The 13,986-nt window shown below is 54.0% G+C and overlaps 1 protein-coding gene across 1 annotated transcript; it reads left to right on the forward strand.

The window, feature by feature from the left end:
• The first annotated feature begins 992 nt into the window (after window positions 1-992).
• rnd2 (Rho family GTPase 2) lies at window positions 993-12,612 on the forward strand. The gene is made up of 5 exons (XM_042343387.1): window positions 993-1,211; window positions 2,442-2,529; window positions 7,921-8,030; window positions 10,556-10,690; window positions 11,904-12,612. The coding sequence occupies exons 1-5, from the start codon at window positions 1,110-1,112 to the stop codon at window positions 12,150-12,152; spliced, it is 684 nt and encodes a 227-aa protein (XP_042199321.1). The 5' UTR covers window positions 993-1,109; the 3' UTR covers window positions 12,153-12,612.
• The last annotated feature ends 1,374 nt before the right edge of the window (window positions 12,613-13,986 follow it).

Here is a 13,986-nt window from a genome sequence, read left to right on the forward strand (position 1 = left end):
ATGTACATATACGCACTCACACCCATACACACGCGCACACACTCACACGCATATATGTATACACACACACACTCACACACATATACAGTCCTCACAATCACACACCACATATATACCTATACGCACTCACACTCACACACACACACGTATACACACGCGCACGCATTCGCTTATACAGTCCTCACGCTCACAGCCATCACAAAATATACAGTCGATTCACTTCACTTCCGTGAAGCGCTTTGAAGACGCCCCGAAGACGCGATAAGGCGCCACATCAAATGCGAGCATTATGATCATTGTGTGCACAACACACACACTCACAGGCACGCGCGCACACATACACATACTCGAAAACTCCACGTCTCGCTGCGCTTTACCATTCGAAAACAACAAGACGTAACACCTTTTAAAATACCTTAAACCAAAAAAAAACACACGCGTAAAAATGTCTGTCCAAACCCTTCCAGTCCAAATACAAGAGCCTCCAGTCCAGCTTTTACGTGGGATTCCCAGGATTTTTCCTATTCTATTTAAAAAAATGGGGAAAAAAAAACCCATCAGAAAGAAAGTACAAAAGTGGGGAACATATGCAACTTGAGAAATGTCCAACTGATGGGATGTGTGTGAGTGTGAGAGAGACAGAGAGGGAGGGAGGAGAGTTCAGCTTTAATTCAATTTAATCTTTATTTCTGCTGTTAATTTGCTGGGGATTGTGGTGAACTGTTGCAGTGAGGAGGGAACAACCTCTTTTCTGCACATCGATGAGAGCAGAGGAACAGGATTGGTGTGTCTGTAGCCTCTACCAGAGGCTCTACTGCTATTAGCTCAGTGAGTGAGTGTGTGAGTGTGTGTGTCTCACTCTCTCTGACTCAAGTCACATTTGCACAGTGGATGTGAAGAGTGGATGTGAAGAGTGTCAGTGGTGAGTGAATGAGTGAGTGAGTGAGTGAGTGAGTGAATGAATGAGTGAGTGAGTGGGATAAAGAGAGAGAAGAGGATAAGAGAGAGAAAGAGAGAGAGAGAGAGAGAGAGAGAAGAGCTGGATTAAAGGGAAACAAGTCTACTTGTCAATGCAGGAAAGGGCAGACTTATAGCCCCCAACACCAGCCATGGAACAGCAAAGCTCTCACTGCAAGATTGTTGTGGTTGGTGATTCCCAGTGTGGGAAAACAGCTTTGCTGCACGTTTTTGCGAAGGATTGTTACCCAGAGGTAAACTGAGCTGCTTTTCTTATCCTAACAGCAATAATAACACCGGTAATAACAGTCCTTGCATTTGGTACAGCGCCTGATCACGTCTCCGAGACGTGTCAAGGAGCGATGCCCTGCAAAAGCGAATCGACTTGTGCGTTTTGCGGGCGAACTGCGGGAGCCAACGCTTTTCTTTTTCGGGGGGGGAGGCGATACGGTGTGGACGTTCCCCTTCAGGTCCTTCCTTCGGTGACTTTATATCTTTTTCTCGCGTTACTTACGCGTGCGTTTACCCCCCCCAAAAAAATGCAAGAATTTGCGAAACCCCCGAAACCCGTCACGGTTATCGGGTTTTGAAGCATTTCGCCTTTTTTTTTGGGGGTGGGGTGTGTGGGAGTGGGAGGGGGGGGGGGGCGTCCAAAAAAAATCCTTCTTCAGTGCGTTCCTCCGATGTATTTTTTCCCCTGTAATTCATCACTGAAGAGTTTTACGAGCTTTTCTATTTAAAAAATTTGTGGATCGCTTTTGGCAGAGACTCTGATCTAACAGCGTCTGTTGGGAAAGGGATAACAACCGTAACTTTGCGGGAGTTGAGGGAAAAGTTTGTGGGAGTTTGAGTGGGTTTTTTTTAACGTAAAATCCTTTAATCCCTCTATTTTGCCGCTCTGCGCTGCAGAGATGTGATGTTCCCACCCTGGAATATTGCCCTCTCAGTCTGTTCGCCCACAAAGTACACAGTCGATTCGCTTTCCGGTGTATCCCGTGAAGCACTTTGAGACGTCTCGAAGACGCGATGAGGCGCGGTGTCAAATGCCGGGGTTATTATATTATTATTATTGTTATGGCCGAAAACCTGATTTCTCACTGAACTGTAACCTGCCCTTTAATTCTTACAAGATCTTATGGTCTCAAAAACGAAGTCGGTCTTATAAATAATAATAATAATCCTCCTCGCATTTGATACAGCACCTTATCACGTGTTTGAGACCTCTCAAAGCGCTTCACAGAATATACTGTAAAGTGAATCGACTGCGTATTTTGTGGGCGAAATATATAATATGTGTATATAGGGACGCTGCTGCGTGCAGTTGGCTGTCACATTTTTCCCACAAAATGCACAGTCACTCCACTTTACAGTGTCTCCCGCGAAGGGCTTCGAGACGTCTCGAAGACGTGATGAGGCGCCGGGTCAAAGGCCGGGATCATTACCGTTATACAGCTCTCTTAAGATGGCATTTGTGTGTGTCGTAGAGTTATGTATCCACCGTCTTCGAGAACTACACGGCCAGTTTCGAGATCGAGAAACAGAGGATCGAGCTGAACATGTGGGACACATCAGGTGAGTGGCAAAGGCCGCGGCGTGGGGTGCAAGTTACTTGTCCTGGTGTTGCGTGTCAACTCTCCTTTCACCTTCTCGCTGCGAAGCTCTGCCTCCGCTCTTCATCGCAACCCTCTGGGATCCTCTCGTGGCCTTTTGTGTGAAACTGTGAAAAACTCCTGTCGTCAAAACTGAAGCCAGTTACAGCCTCAGGGAATCCAGTGGCCATTTGACCCATCCTGAAATCACCGGCTCTTTCCCCCCCCACCCGTCCCCGTCCCCCCCCCACCCCCACCATTTCTCCTACTGTTTCCCCATTTAATAATCATTGCATTTGACACAACGCAACATCTCAAAGTGCTTCGCCGTGGAGTGGAGTGTTGGCCTCTCTGTCGTCGTGACTGGGGGTTTTGGACGCGGCGTCCGAGCTAAGTAAGGTGGGCTGCAAACCCCCTCCATACCGCAGAGAGGGGGGGGAGGGGGCGGTGGGGGGGAGGGGGGTGGTGGGGGGGGGGTGGCATTGAAATGAGAACGATGACCTAAAGGACTTTTTTTTTAATGAACGTGAGATTGTGGTGAGACATCGAGACGAACGAGGTGGTCACCAGGTGCCTCCCGGTGACGTTCTAAACCTGGCCACGGGGGGGGGGGGGGGCGCACAAGAGAACAGGGGGGCATTTGGTGCCCCCCCTACCCCACACCCCCCCCACAAGCCCCCGAATCTCTCACCTCCCACCCTCCTTGGCCTCCCCCTCTGCCCAGGAAACCTACCGTATAAGTAAAGTTGTTCGTACGGCGCAGAGAGTCGGCGATGCTTTGTGTTTGTCCAGTAAATTGGGGGTTTGGACCCTTTTGAGAAAAATTAATTCGAGGGAAATTCTTTAACCGGATCAACAGGTTCTTCTCCCTCAACACTCCACCCCCCCACCCCACTCCCCCCCCACCCCCCACTTCAACAACAACGACAACACATTACGTTCACACAGCGCTTGCCTTTATCCCCACGGTCCCCGCGACCTCTCTCTCTCTCTCTCTCTCTCTGGAGTCAGGTCGGCGAGCGATCTGTCAGTCACCCAATCTGGCCGGTCACTGGGCTGTCAGTGTGTACCCCCTCAACGCCGACAGCTCCCCACCCCCCTCCCCCCCAAACCCCCCACTCCCTACCCCGCTTCTCCCCCGCCCCCCCCACCCCACCTCCCTACTCCCTCACTGTGGAACGAAGTGAACTCGGCAGCAAAATTGCGCACAGCGACGTCCCACAAACAGCCGTGGAGTGAAAGAGCAATTTTATTTGGGGGTGTAGGGGGGTGAGGGGGGGGGGTTGTCAGCCAGGACACCGGGAGAGAGAGAGCGAGAGAGAGAGAGAGAGAGAGAGAGAGCTTCCCACTGCCCCAGACTGTGCTCTGTCCTGTTAACCCTGTACAGAGCTGCCTGGCTGTATATCTCAGGATCGGGGACCACGTGAAGCTGTCCTGTCGCTTCCCGCTGTCCTTTTCACTCCCTTTCCCGTGAGAAGTAATGTCCGGAGTCAGACAGTGAGCCGAACGAGCTGAATTCCTGCCGCGCAAGGCTGAAAAGGGCTCGGCTTCGGCCGGCTTCAGCTGGGCTTCCACCGGTCACGCTCCACCTGCCCCCCCGGCCGCTCGCTGCGGCCACAGCCGGTTACAGCCCTCGCCTCGCGAGCGAGAGGACCTCGGGGTCCGATTCCCGGGCGGGTCAGGGCGAAAGACCTTGGTCCAAGTTTCCTTACTCCACACACACACACGCACACACACGCACACACACACGCACACGCCGCTGTTTACCCAGCAGTTAGTTAGGAACCTGGTTGTTAGTCGATTGGCAGATGGATTGCTTTCCGGGGGTAATAATCACGGCAAATCACAGAAGTGTGCGGGGTAAGGAAAACTGGCCCAACCTTTTGCCCCACCTGGGAATCAAACCGGGTGAGGACACGTGTGTTGGATTCATTAAAAAAAAATCACAATTAACAAATACAATTTTTTTTACTGCAAAAAAAAGGCTGCGTCCTCCTCTGAGGAGGCGTGAGGTTAAGCGATTCAGGTGTTTGTCAGAGCTGGGATATTGTGTGTGTGTGTGACTGTGTGTGTGTGTGCGCGCGCGTGACTGTGTGCGTGTGTGACTGTGTGTGTGACTGCGTGTGTGTGCGTGACTGTGTGTGTGTGTGTGTGCGTGTGCGCGTGCGTGTGACGGTGTCTGTGACCGTTCATGTGTGTGTGTGACTGCGTGTGTGTGAGACTGTGTGTGTTGGGCGTGACTGAGTGTGTGTGTGTGTGTGACTGTGTGTGTGTGTGTGTGACTGTGTGTGTGTGTGTGAGACGTTCTCTGGGACGTGTTTCAGAAGCAGCTCTTTGTTTTAGTGATGGATAAAGGATATTTTCTGCCTGTGACTGTCGAGGCTGAATTCAATTAACCTTTTCTTCTGAAAAGTGCTGGGAATGGCGATCCCAAACAAGTGGATACAATATCTTCTCTGTCTTTGTGGCCGAATTATTCAATTTACATTCTGCGGAAACAGCGCACGGAGAACATTGATAGAGAGAGAGATAGAGAGAGGGAGAGGGAGAGAGAGAGGGAGACAGAGAGAGAGTCAGAGAGAGGAGAGAGAAATAATAATAATAATAATAATAATTAATAATTATAATCCTCGCATTCGATACAGCGCCTTATCACGTCTTCGAGACGTCTCAAAGCGCTTCACAGGAGTCACTGCAGAGCGAAGTGACCGTGTGTGTACCTCTGTGGGGGAATGTAGCAGCCGGTTCTATAACCTCCTGTTGTTAATCTATTGCACGTGGCGGGGGGGGTTGAGGGGTGGTGGGGGCGGCGGGGTGGGGGGTGGGGGGGGAATGGACAGCAGTGGGTGGGGGTAGCGAGGAAAACGTCCCCTCGTGAAGTGTGAGGCACTTAAGACTCCAAACCTCCCTGTGCTGCGGTTATTCGATATTTTTCACCCTCGTTTGCAAACGAACCGGAGACTTCAAAGCCTGGTTGGTGTCCTGTAGCTGGGGGGGGGGGGGGTGAGTTATTGCTCTCTTTCATGTGGGCTGAGCTCTCCTGCGATCTTCCCCTCCTTCCCCACTTCCCCCCCCCCCCCCCCCCTTATTAACGCAAATCCTTCTCAGCTGCTCAGGTGCTGTGTAGCCATTCCAAAGTCTCGCACTCCCAGAGGCTTTCCGTCTCGAAAGGCAGCCAAGAAAATCAGATTGATTCCTGCGATGTGCGTGTGTGTGTTGGCGAGGCTCGCGTTGGGGGGGGGGGGGGGGGTTGAGAGTGGGGGGAGAGAGAGAGAGAGAGAGAGAGAGAGATGGATTCGAAGCCCTGTTCCGTTGCGATACCCGTGTGGCTTCGTATTCGAGGGCTAGAAACCAACAACAACAACAGCAGCAACAGCAACAACTTGCACTCACACCCCTCCCTTCGCCCCGCGTGTCGGCCCGGCTCGGCGGGTAGTTTGCATGTGTGTGCGCTTCGGGATCGTTTCGGGCGAAGGGGCCGGCCATTGGCGTTGAGGTACGGGTCAGCCGCCATCTAAGTGGAATGGCGGAACAGGCTCGAGGGGCTGAATGGCCTCCTGCCTGTCCCCTGTGTTCCAAAGAGCGAGAAAGGGGATTAAGAAAACCAACACAAAGGGATGCGGAGAAAGAGCTGAGAATAATAGAGAGAGAAAGAGAGAGAGGTGGGGGGGTGGGGAGAGCGAGACCTAGAGAGGGGGGGGGGAGGAGGGTGGTTTGTGGCACAGATATGAGGGTCTGAACCCCTTCCCCCCCCCCCCCCGAGCGGTTGTAAATCTCTATTCAGGGCTGGAGCTCAGTTGCAGTTATTGATGGTGTTAGGACTTAGAGTGAGTGACAGACTGACTGAGTGATGGACACACACACACACACATACACACACACATATACATACACACACACATATACATACATACACACACATATACACACATATACACACACACACACACACAGAGTGTGTGATAATTCAGTGCTTGGCTGAGAGGTTTCATTTGCATGATGCTGTCTCCCCCCCCCACCAACCCCCCACCCCCTCCCCCCCCCACTCTCTCTCTCTCTCTCCCCCACACCCCACACCCCCCACCATCAACATTATTTATGCCGCACCATCGTACAATGGAAGAGATTTGGACCTGATCTGATGTCCCCAGTTGCTACGTTACTGACTGCGGGAGGAATGTGCAGCCAAAGAGAGTCAGAGAGACAGCATCTCCCTCTGACACTCCAGGGGGGCAGATGGGGGTAAGGGGGGAGGGGGGAGAGTGGGGTGGGAGGTCTTGGGGGGGGGGGGGTTTGCCCCTGATTTTTCTTTTCCCGGAGGGTTTTATCTTTTATTCCGCGAAGAAGTGCCGAAAAGCGTCAACAATTCTCTGCAAAACGAGTGGGAACCTGTTCCTCCCTCTCGATAAAACTTTCCTTTTCTCTCTCTTTCTTTCCGTCTCTGTCCTGTTTCTCTCTCTCTCTCTCTCTGTTTCGCTCTGTCTCTCCCTCCCTCTCTCTCTCTCTCTTTGCCTTTTCGCTCTCTCCCTTGGGGGGGAAAAGGATGTGCTTCGAGCCCTACTCGGAAAGTGTTTGTACGTTGTCACGTGGGATGGTTGTGGGGGGCAGTGGGGGCCTGTGGAGCGCCGGGTTGGGGGGGGAGCGGTGGTGGGGGTTGGGGGTGGGAGTGAGTGAGTGAGTGAGTGTGGGGGAGAGGTTGACCTTTTGTTCCACATTGGATCTCCGAGTGGCTTCTCTCTGAGCTCTCAATGAATAACAGTTCAGTTAGAAACTGCGCATGTCACACAGTTACAGCACAACTCGGGCCAACCCGTCCGTACCAGAGACCCCCCCACCCCACCCCACCCACTCCTTCCTCTTCGCCCGTGCCTACGGTCACATCCCCACCACCCCCCCCCCCACCCCAAACCCCCCCACCCCCGGGCTCAGCGTTCACCGGGACAAACGGCAACATTCCCTTTCGCTCCGTCGCCCGGTGACTGAGCCCGGCCTCGGACACGGCTTTAGCTGTTCGACGCGCTCTGTCTCTGCCTCTGGTTTATCCGGAGATGGTCAGTCGTAAAAGGAGGGGGAAAAACCCCCCACTGCGTCAGACTAGAACGACTCGCGTTTCGCCTCTGAGTCAGAGGGGGTGTGGGGTGGGGGGGCTGTTGCATTGTCAGAGACGCCGTCCTTCGGATGAGACGCTAAACCTCTCTCCCCGTCTGCCTGTTCAGGAGCTATGCACAGAGCCGCGTTCGTCTTTAAATCCTATGTTAATGAATCTTTCTTTTTTCCCCCTCTCTCCCGCCCCCCCCCCCCACCCCCGCTCTCCCCTTCCCTCTCACTCCCCCCTCTCTCCCCCCACCCCACCACCCCCATCTCCACACCCCAGGCTCTGCATACTATGACAATGTTCGGCCTCTGGCCTATCCCGATGCTGACGCTGTCCTGATCTGCTTTGACATCAGTCGACCGGAGACCCTGGACAGTGTGTTGAAGAAGGTTGGTGCCCATCCAATCCCTGAGTGTCCAGCACCTTCCCTGACGCGAAGGGCGTTGTGTAAATGCCTCGCTTGTGGTTGTAGGTTGTGGTGGTTGTCGTCGTCGTTGTTGTTCTCGTCGTCTCATCAAACGGAGCCCGGGAACTGGTTGTGTCAACGTCAGAGGAGGCGCTCTGTGTGGTCCAAAAGATATAAACAACCACTCGCATTTACACAGTGTTCCTCATCGCGAGGGTTTGAGTGTCTCAGAGCTTTCGGCGAAAGGGTCAAAGGAGCGGCCAACGTTCCCACAGACTTGCTTTCGGAAAACAAGATTTAGAAGCTATCAATTCTCCGGGGCTGGTTTTATAGGTTTATATTTATATATATATATATATATATATACGTATATATCTAGTGTTTGGCTTGGCTTGTGCTGTGTCTCCAACATGTCAAGCAATCCAACCAGCAGTATGTCTGGCATCAGAACCCTTCTGGATCGCTCTGAGCTCTTGAAATCCTCCCCGGTCTGACTCAGCCAGACTGCCTTTCCGTCCTAAAAATGGGAGGAATTTACAGGGGGAGAAAAATATTATTCCCACACAGAATAAGGTCGTTCTTCAGCCTTTTCCCGTCTCGTCATGTCGGCGCTGGCTTTATCCGGACAGAGGTCCGTTCAGTGAAGGCGCAAGTGCGGGAGCTCCAGACTTCACTTGGAAGGATTTTTTTACTTAAGAGACGCAGAATGGATATTAATATTAATAATCATTGTATTTGAGACAGCGCCTTCTCACCTCGTTGAGACGTCTCAATGCCTGGAGTCTGGAGTTAGTGGAGTGGGGGGGGGGGGGGGGGGAGCATGGCTAGTGGCTAGTGGCTGGTTGGTGGTGGTGGGGGTGGGGGGGGCGCGTGTTTTTACACTAAAACCAACACTGTTCTCCCTCGGGATCCAAGTCAGATTGAAAGCTCAAACATGCAGAAGCTTCACACGGGAAACAGGTGAGAGTAGAGGAGACCTTCCCCCCCCCCCCCCCACCGCCCGCCCCCCCACTGTGCGCAAGTCAATAGCCAACCCCTCTCTGGGATAATCTCTGTGCACAGATGGTGTTACTGTCTCTGGAGCTCTGAGTTTGTTTAATGAACCTCCTGCTTTCTCTCCTCTGAGGAACCACTGTGATAGAGAACTGGGCTTCGCCTCACTCCCACTCTCAGCCCTGCGTGTGCGTGCGTGGGTGGGTGTGTGGTGTGCATACGTGCGGTGTGCGCGTGTATGTGCGTGCGTGTGGTGTGGGCGTGTATGCGCGTACGTGTGCGCGTGTGTGCATGGGTGTGCGTGTGAATGCGTGGGTGCGTGGTGTGTGTGTGTGTGCGACTCTCTGACCCATAACCTTCCTTTCCCACCAGGTGGTGGTGGGGGTGTTGTGTGCGGGGTGGGGGGGGGGTGGGGTTGTGTGCGGGGTGGGGTTGTGTGCGGGGTGGGGTTGTGTGGGGTGGGGTTGTGTGCGGGGTGGGGGTTGTGTGTGGGGGGGGTTGTGTGGGGGGGAGCTAGTTGCAAGCGCTCAGAGTTCTGAGTGAGGGAGCGGGGGGGGGGGGGGGTGGGGGCGGAGGGGGAGAGAGTGCGGTCAGAGGTCTCACACTCCCTCCGGCAAGGACTGAGAGACCTCTGACCCAGCGCTGACACTTTCCCTGCTCCGAAGCCCCTGTCCCTCGGGGTGAAAGGAAACACTAATCTCATCCCCAGATCCCGAGCTGTCAACACGGGATGAGAACCAACAGCAGGGATAGCTCGGGGCTGGGGGGGGGGGGGGGCTCGGGGGGTTGGGGGGGGGGGTCAGTATCCAGGTCATGGCTCATTGCCCAGGGCTCCCGTTGGACACATTAGACAACTTACAGCCTCAAGTGTGTGAGAGGCGATGGAACCCAGTGACAGAATAGCTTCACCAGCGACAGAGAGAGACAGCGAGAGACAGCGAGAGAGAGAGACAGCGAGAGAGAGAGCGAGAGAGAGAGAGCGAGAGAGAGAGAGAGAGAGAGAGGGGAGAGAGAGCGCGAGGCTATTCGGGACTGAGCCAAACCCAATGACTGGCTCTCTCACCATCTCCCGGCAAAGTCTGGTGGAGCTCAGGGAGGTGAAGGTGCACATTACTCCGGGTTAATTAGCGGCGATCATTACTGCTTAGCCTCCTGCTCTCTCTCCTTCTGTCTCTCTCTCTCTCTCTCTCTCTCACTCACTCCCACTCCCCCACCACTCCCCCCCCCCCCCCCCCCCCCGTCACCCCCAAAGCTGCCTCTCTGGGGCTGTGTGTCTCGAGCTCTTCTCCTAAATTCTGAACGTGCGATAAAAACAACACATGTAATGTGTTTCGCCCACAGACCATACGCTCAATTCGCTTCACGGTGAAGCACTTTGCGACGTCTCGAAGTCGCGATCAGGCGCTGTATCAAATGCAGGGATTATTATTATTATAATTATCATTTCTGTGTAATTAATGTACCGTCTCCCCCACTCCCCCCCACCCCCACACCCCCCCCACCCCCCGTCCCCAGTGGCAGTGCGAGACGCAGGAGTTTTGCCCGAACGCAAAGGTGCTGGTTGTCGGATGTAAGATCGACATGAGGACGGATCTGAACACACTGAGAGAGCTGTCCAAACAAAGACTCATCCCGGTCACACACGAGCAGGTACCCCTCCGCGAGAGAGAGAGGGAAAGAGGGAGAGAGAGGGGAGGGTGGGGGAGATAATAAAAGAAGGTAGAAAGCGAGAGGGAGGGAAAGAGAGAGAGAACGAGGAGACAAAAGAAGGGAGAGAGGAGGAGAGAGAGAGGGGGGGGGGGGAGAAATAGGGAGGGGAGAGTGAGAGAAAGAGAGAGAGAGATTGAGAGAGAGAGAGTGCAGGGTGAGGAAGGGGGAGGGAAAGAGAGAGAAGGAGACAAAAGAGGGGGGCGCGAGAGAGAGAGAGAGAGAGAGAGAGAGCGACAAGGGGGTGGGGAAGACAGCGCGAGAGAGAGAGAAAGAAAGAGAGAGCGCGAGAGTGCGGGGTTTAGATTTTTTGACTGCAGATGTTTCACACAAACGACCCTCTGTTCTCCTGAAGACCCTGAAAGGTTATCCCTTCCTTGAAAGGCGGCGTTTCCTTCCACCCGGGAGCCGAGCCGAGCGGAGCCGAGCCGAGCGCCGGCGTGTTTGTCCAGCTCCCGAATTAGCGCAGCCCGGGTCACGTGTTTCGCTGCGCTCAAATGACCTCTGTCGGACGACCCAATGGCCCGTTTCACGCCCTTCACCGTCCTCTTCCTCCTCGCCCCTCACGGTCCTGGCTGAGGCTCCAGTGTATTGCTGGGGGGGGGGGGTAGGGGGTTGGGAGGGGTGGGGTGTGTGGGGAGGAGAGAGAGAGAGCTCTACACGCAGCTCAGCGCTCTCCTCGCCAGCGAGAGGACTCGGGTTTGATCCCCGGGCGGGCAAGGGGGGGGCGAAATGTTGGGCAAGTTTCCTTACTCCACCCGCCTCTGTTTACTCAGCAGGAACCCGGTTGTTAGTCGATTGGGGAATCACTTTTCCAGGGGAAAATAATCCCTCACCCCCCCACCCCCCCAAAAAAAAGGTTGGCCACTCAATCCACGACTGCAATTGGCTGCCGAGTCCCCCGTTCCCCCCCCACCCCCCCACAAAACATACAGTCGCTACACTTTACAATTCACTCTCACGTCGGGAGGACGTCCCGAAGTGCTGTGAAGCGCTTTGGGACGTCTCGAAGACGTGATAAGGCGCCGTATCGAAGGCCAGGATTACTGTGGTGATGAAGATGATGATGATGATAATGGTGATGATGGTGAGAGGTGAGCTATGGTGCTACCGACCGGGCCCCGGCCTGACGTCTGGTGATGATTATTGCCCACAGGGGAGCACGCTGGCGAGGCAGATAGGGGCCGTGGCCTATGTTGAGTGTTCCTCCAAGGTGTCGGAGAACAGTGTGCGCGACGTCTTTCACATGACCACCCTGGCCACCGTCAACAAGACCCCCAAGAACCTGAAACGGAGCAACTCCAAGCGGGGACTGAAGAGGGTCTCCCAGGGGCCCGGACGGACGGACTTACTGGAAGAATCCGAGATCAGGAAAGACCGAGCCAAAAGCTGCTCAATAATGTGAGGGCGGGAGGTGGAGCGAGAGCGAGAGAGAGAGCGAGAGAGAGAGAGAGAGAGAGAGAAGGAGAAACAAACTATTTGTATTTATTGTGAATTTTGTACAGTGATCGGGGACGGAACAGGATCGGTTGTTGCTTGGATCAGAAGGCCCACGATTCTCTTCAGACCAGGCCTCAAAATGGTTGCCTGGCAGCTAGGGCGGATGTTGATTGCGGTGTTTGGATTACGCTGGATTCCTGAGGGGGTGGGGTGGGTTGGGCTGGGGGTGAGGGTGCAGAGGGAGGAGAGAGAGAGAGAGAGAGAGAGAGAAAAAGAAGAAGAAGAGAGGAAGCAGTGAGATGCAGGGTGAACCAGGTCTTTCGGGTGTTTGTGACGTTGTGTTGGGTGTGGGGGGAGTCTACGTGGGCAGTACAGTGAGAGCGGGAGATGCTTTGTGTTTGCTGAGTAAAAAGGTGTGACTGCAATTTTGGGTGTTGGACTCTTTTGAGAAAATGAATTCCATGGAAATTACGTAACCACAGGTTCATCTCTCCCACATCCTTCCCCTTTCCCCCATTTCAACAGCAGCAACAACAACAACAACGCGTTACATTTACACAGCGCCCTTTCACGGTCAGGAGGACGTCCCGAGGGGTTTGCGCCTGAGCTGTGGGTTGGGATCAGAGAGGAGTTGGAGGTGGGAGGGTGACCGAAGGCACGGGCTGAAAGGAAGGTCTTGAGATGGGCCTTGAAGGGAGGCAAGGGAGGGGGCGACGCGGAGGGACTGTGGGATGGGGTTCTAGAGGATGGGGGCAGAAAGGCTGAAGGCCAAATGTAATGGCTCCCAATCATAGAAGCAAAGCCATTCAGTGCAACTCTCTCCCGGGATCCCTTGGCCTTGCCTTGCCTTGGCTCACCTCCTCTCTCCATTATCCCACAGGGAGATAGGGCAAAGGCGGGTAATTGGAATTGAGGTCCAGATCAGCCACGATCTGATAGAATGGCTGTTCCTATGTTCCTATGAAAGGCGCTGTGTAAGTGTGAGCAATATCTCTCAGCGATCAGATCAATAGGCTCCTTCTTACACAGCCCTTCAATCTGGCACAGCATTTCAGTCCAACTTCTGGTCTTGACCTCCTTTGAAGACATGGAGAGGCTGAGCTCGTCAGGGTGGGGTGGGGGGGCTTGGGTGGGGAGGGGGAAGTGGGGGTTATAACACTGGGTTATAATGTCTCCATTCTTATCGTTCGACTCCAAACACTTTTCAAGTTCAACTGTGCAACAAACACAGGGAGAGAGAGACGCAGGAGATCTCAATGGCGGCTTTGTCTTGTATCCTGATTGTCTGTGACCCTCAGCTGTGAGTTCATTGTAGTTGGGGAGGGGGTGGGGGTGAGGAGGAGCAGGAAAGAGGGGCGTGCAGAGAGAGGGGGCAATGGGGGAGAGGGGGAAGGGAGGGATTTTTTTTTGGTACTTTGCAATAAATACATCAATAAATAAATAACATTATTCTATTAACCCCTTTCTTCTTCCACATCGTAAATCGTGGAATCTTTACAATGTTTTGGGTGCATGTGGGAGGGGGTGGGGGTGGTGGGGGGGGCGGTGGCGGGGTGGGGGAGGGAGGGAGAGACTGAGGAACACACTGCCCACGCAGGCTGGGGAGGTCGGATCGATTGGGAGGCACTCAGATCCCCTGACCTGAGCTCCAGTTGACCCTGAAGTTGCTCCCTCGATACTGACGTTGGGGGCTGACATATGGAGTAATATTCCTGAGGGATTCTGTCCACATTGATAGCCACGTCGTTCCACATGTGCTCATGCGCTCTGAGTGATTTTCCTGGGGTCAGCCGGGTGTC

This window comes from Callorhinchus milii, unplaced genomic scaffold (assembly GCF_018977255.1).
Source record: "Callorhinchus milii isolate IMCB2004 unplaced genomic scaffold, IMCB_Cmil_1.0 Scaffold23, whole genome shotgun sequence".
Classification (NCBI taxonomy): Eukaryota; Metazoa; Chordata; class Chondrichthyes; order Chimaeriformes; family Callorhinchidae; genus Callorhinchus; species Callorhinchus milii.

What these genes read in the sequence shown, in the direction of transcription:
- rnd2 (XM_042343387.1), top strand. Translation starts at nt 1,110, where the DNA reads ATGGAACAGCAAAGCTCTCACTGCAAGATTGTTGTGGTTGGTGATTCC. An exon ending in GAACATGTGGGACACATCAG is followed by an intron (nt 2,530 to 7,920) that starts GTGAGTGGCAAA and finishes TCCACACCCCAG; the next exon opens with GCTCTGCATACTATGACAAT. An exon ending in TGGACAGTGTGTTGAAGAAG is followed by an intron (nt 8,031 to 10,555) that starts GTTGGTGCCCAT and finishes CCCCGTCCCCAG; the next exon opens with TGGCAGTGCGAGACGCAGGA.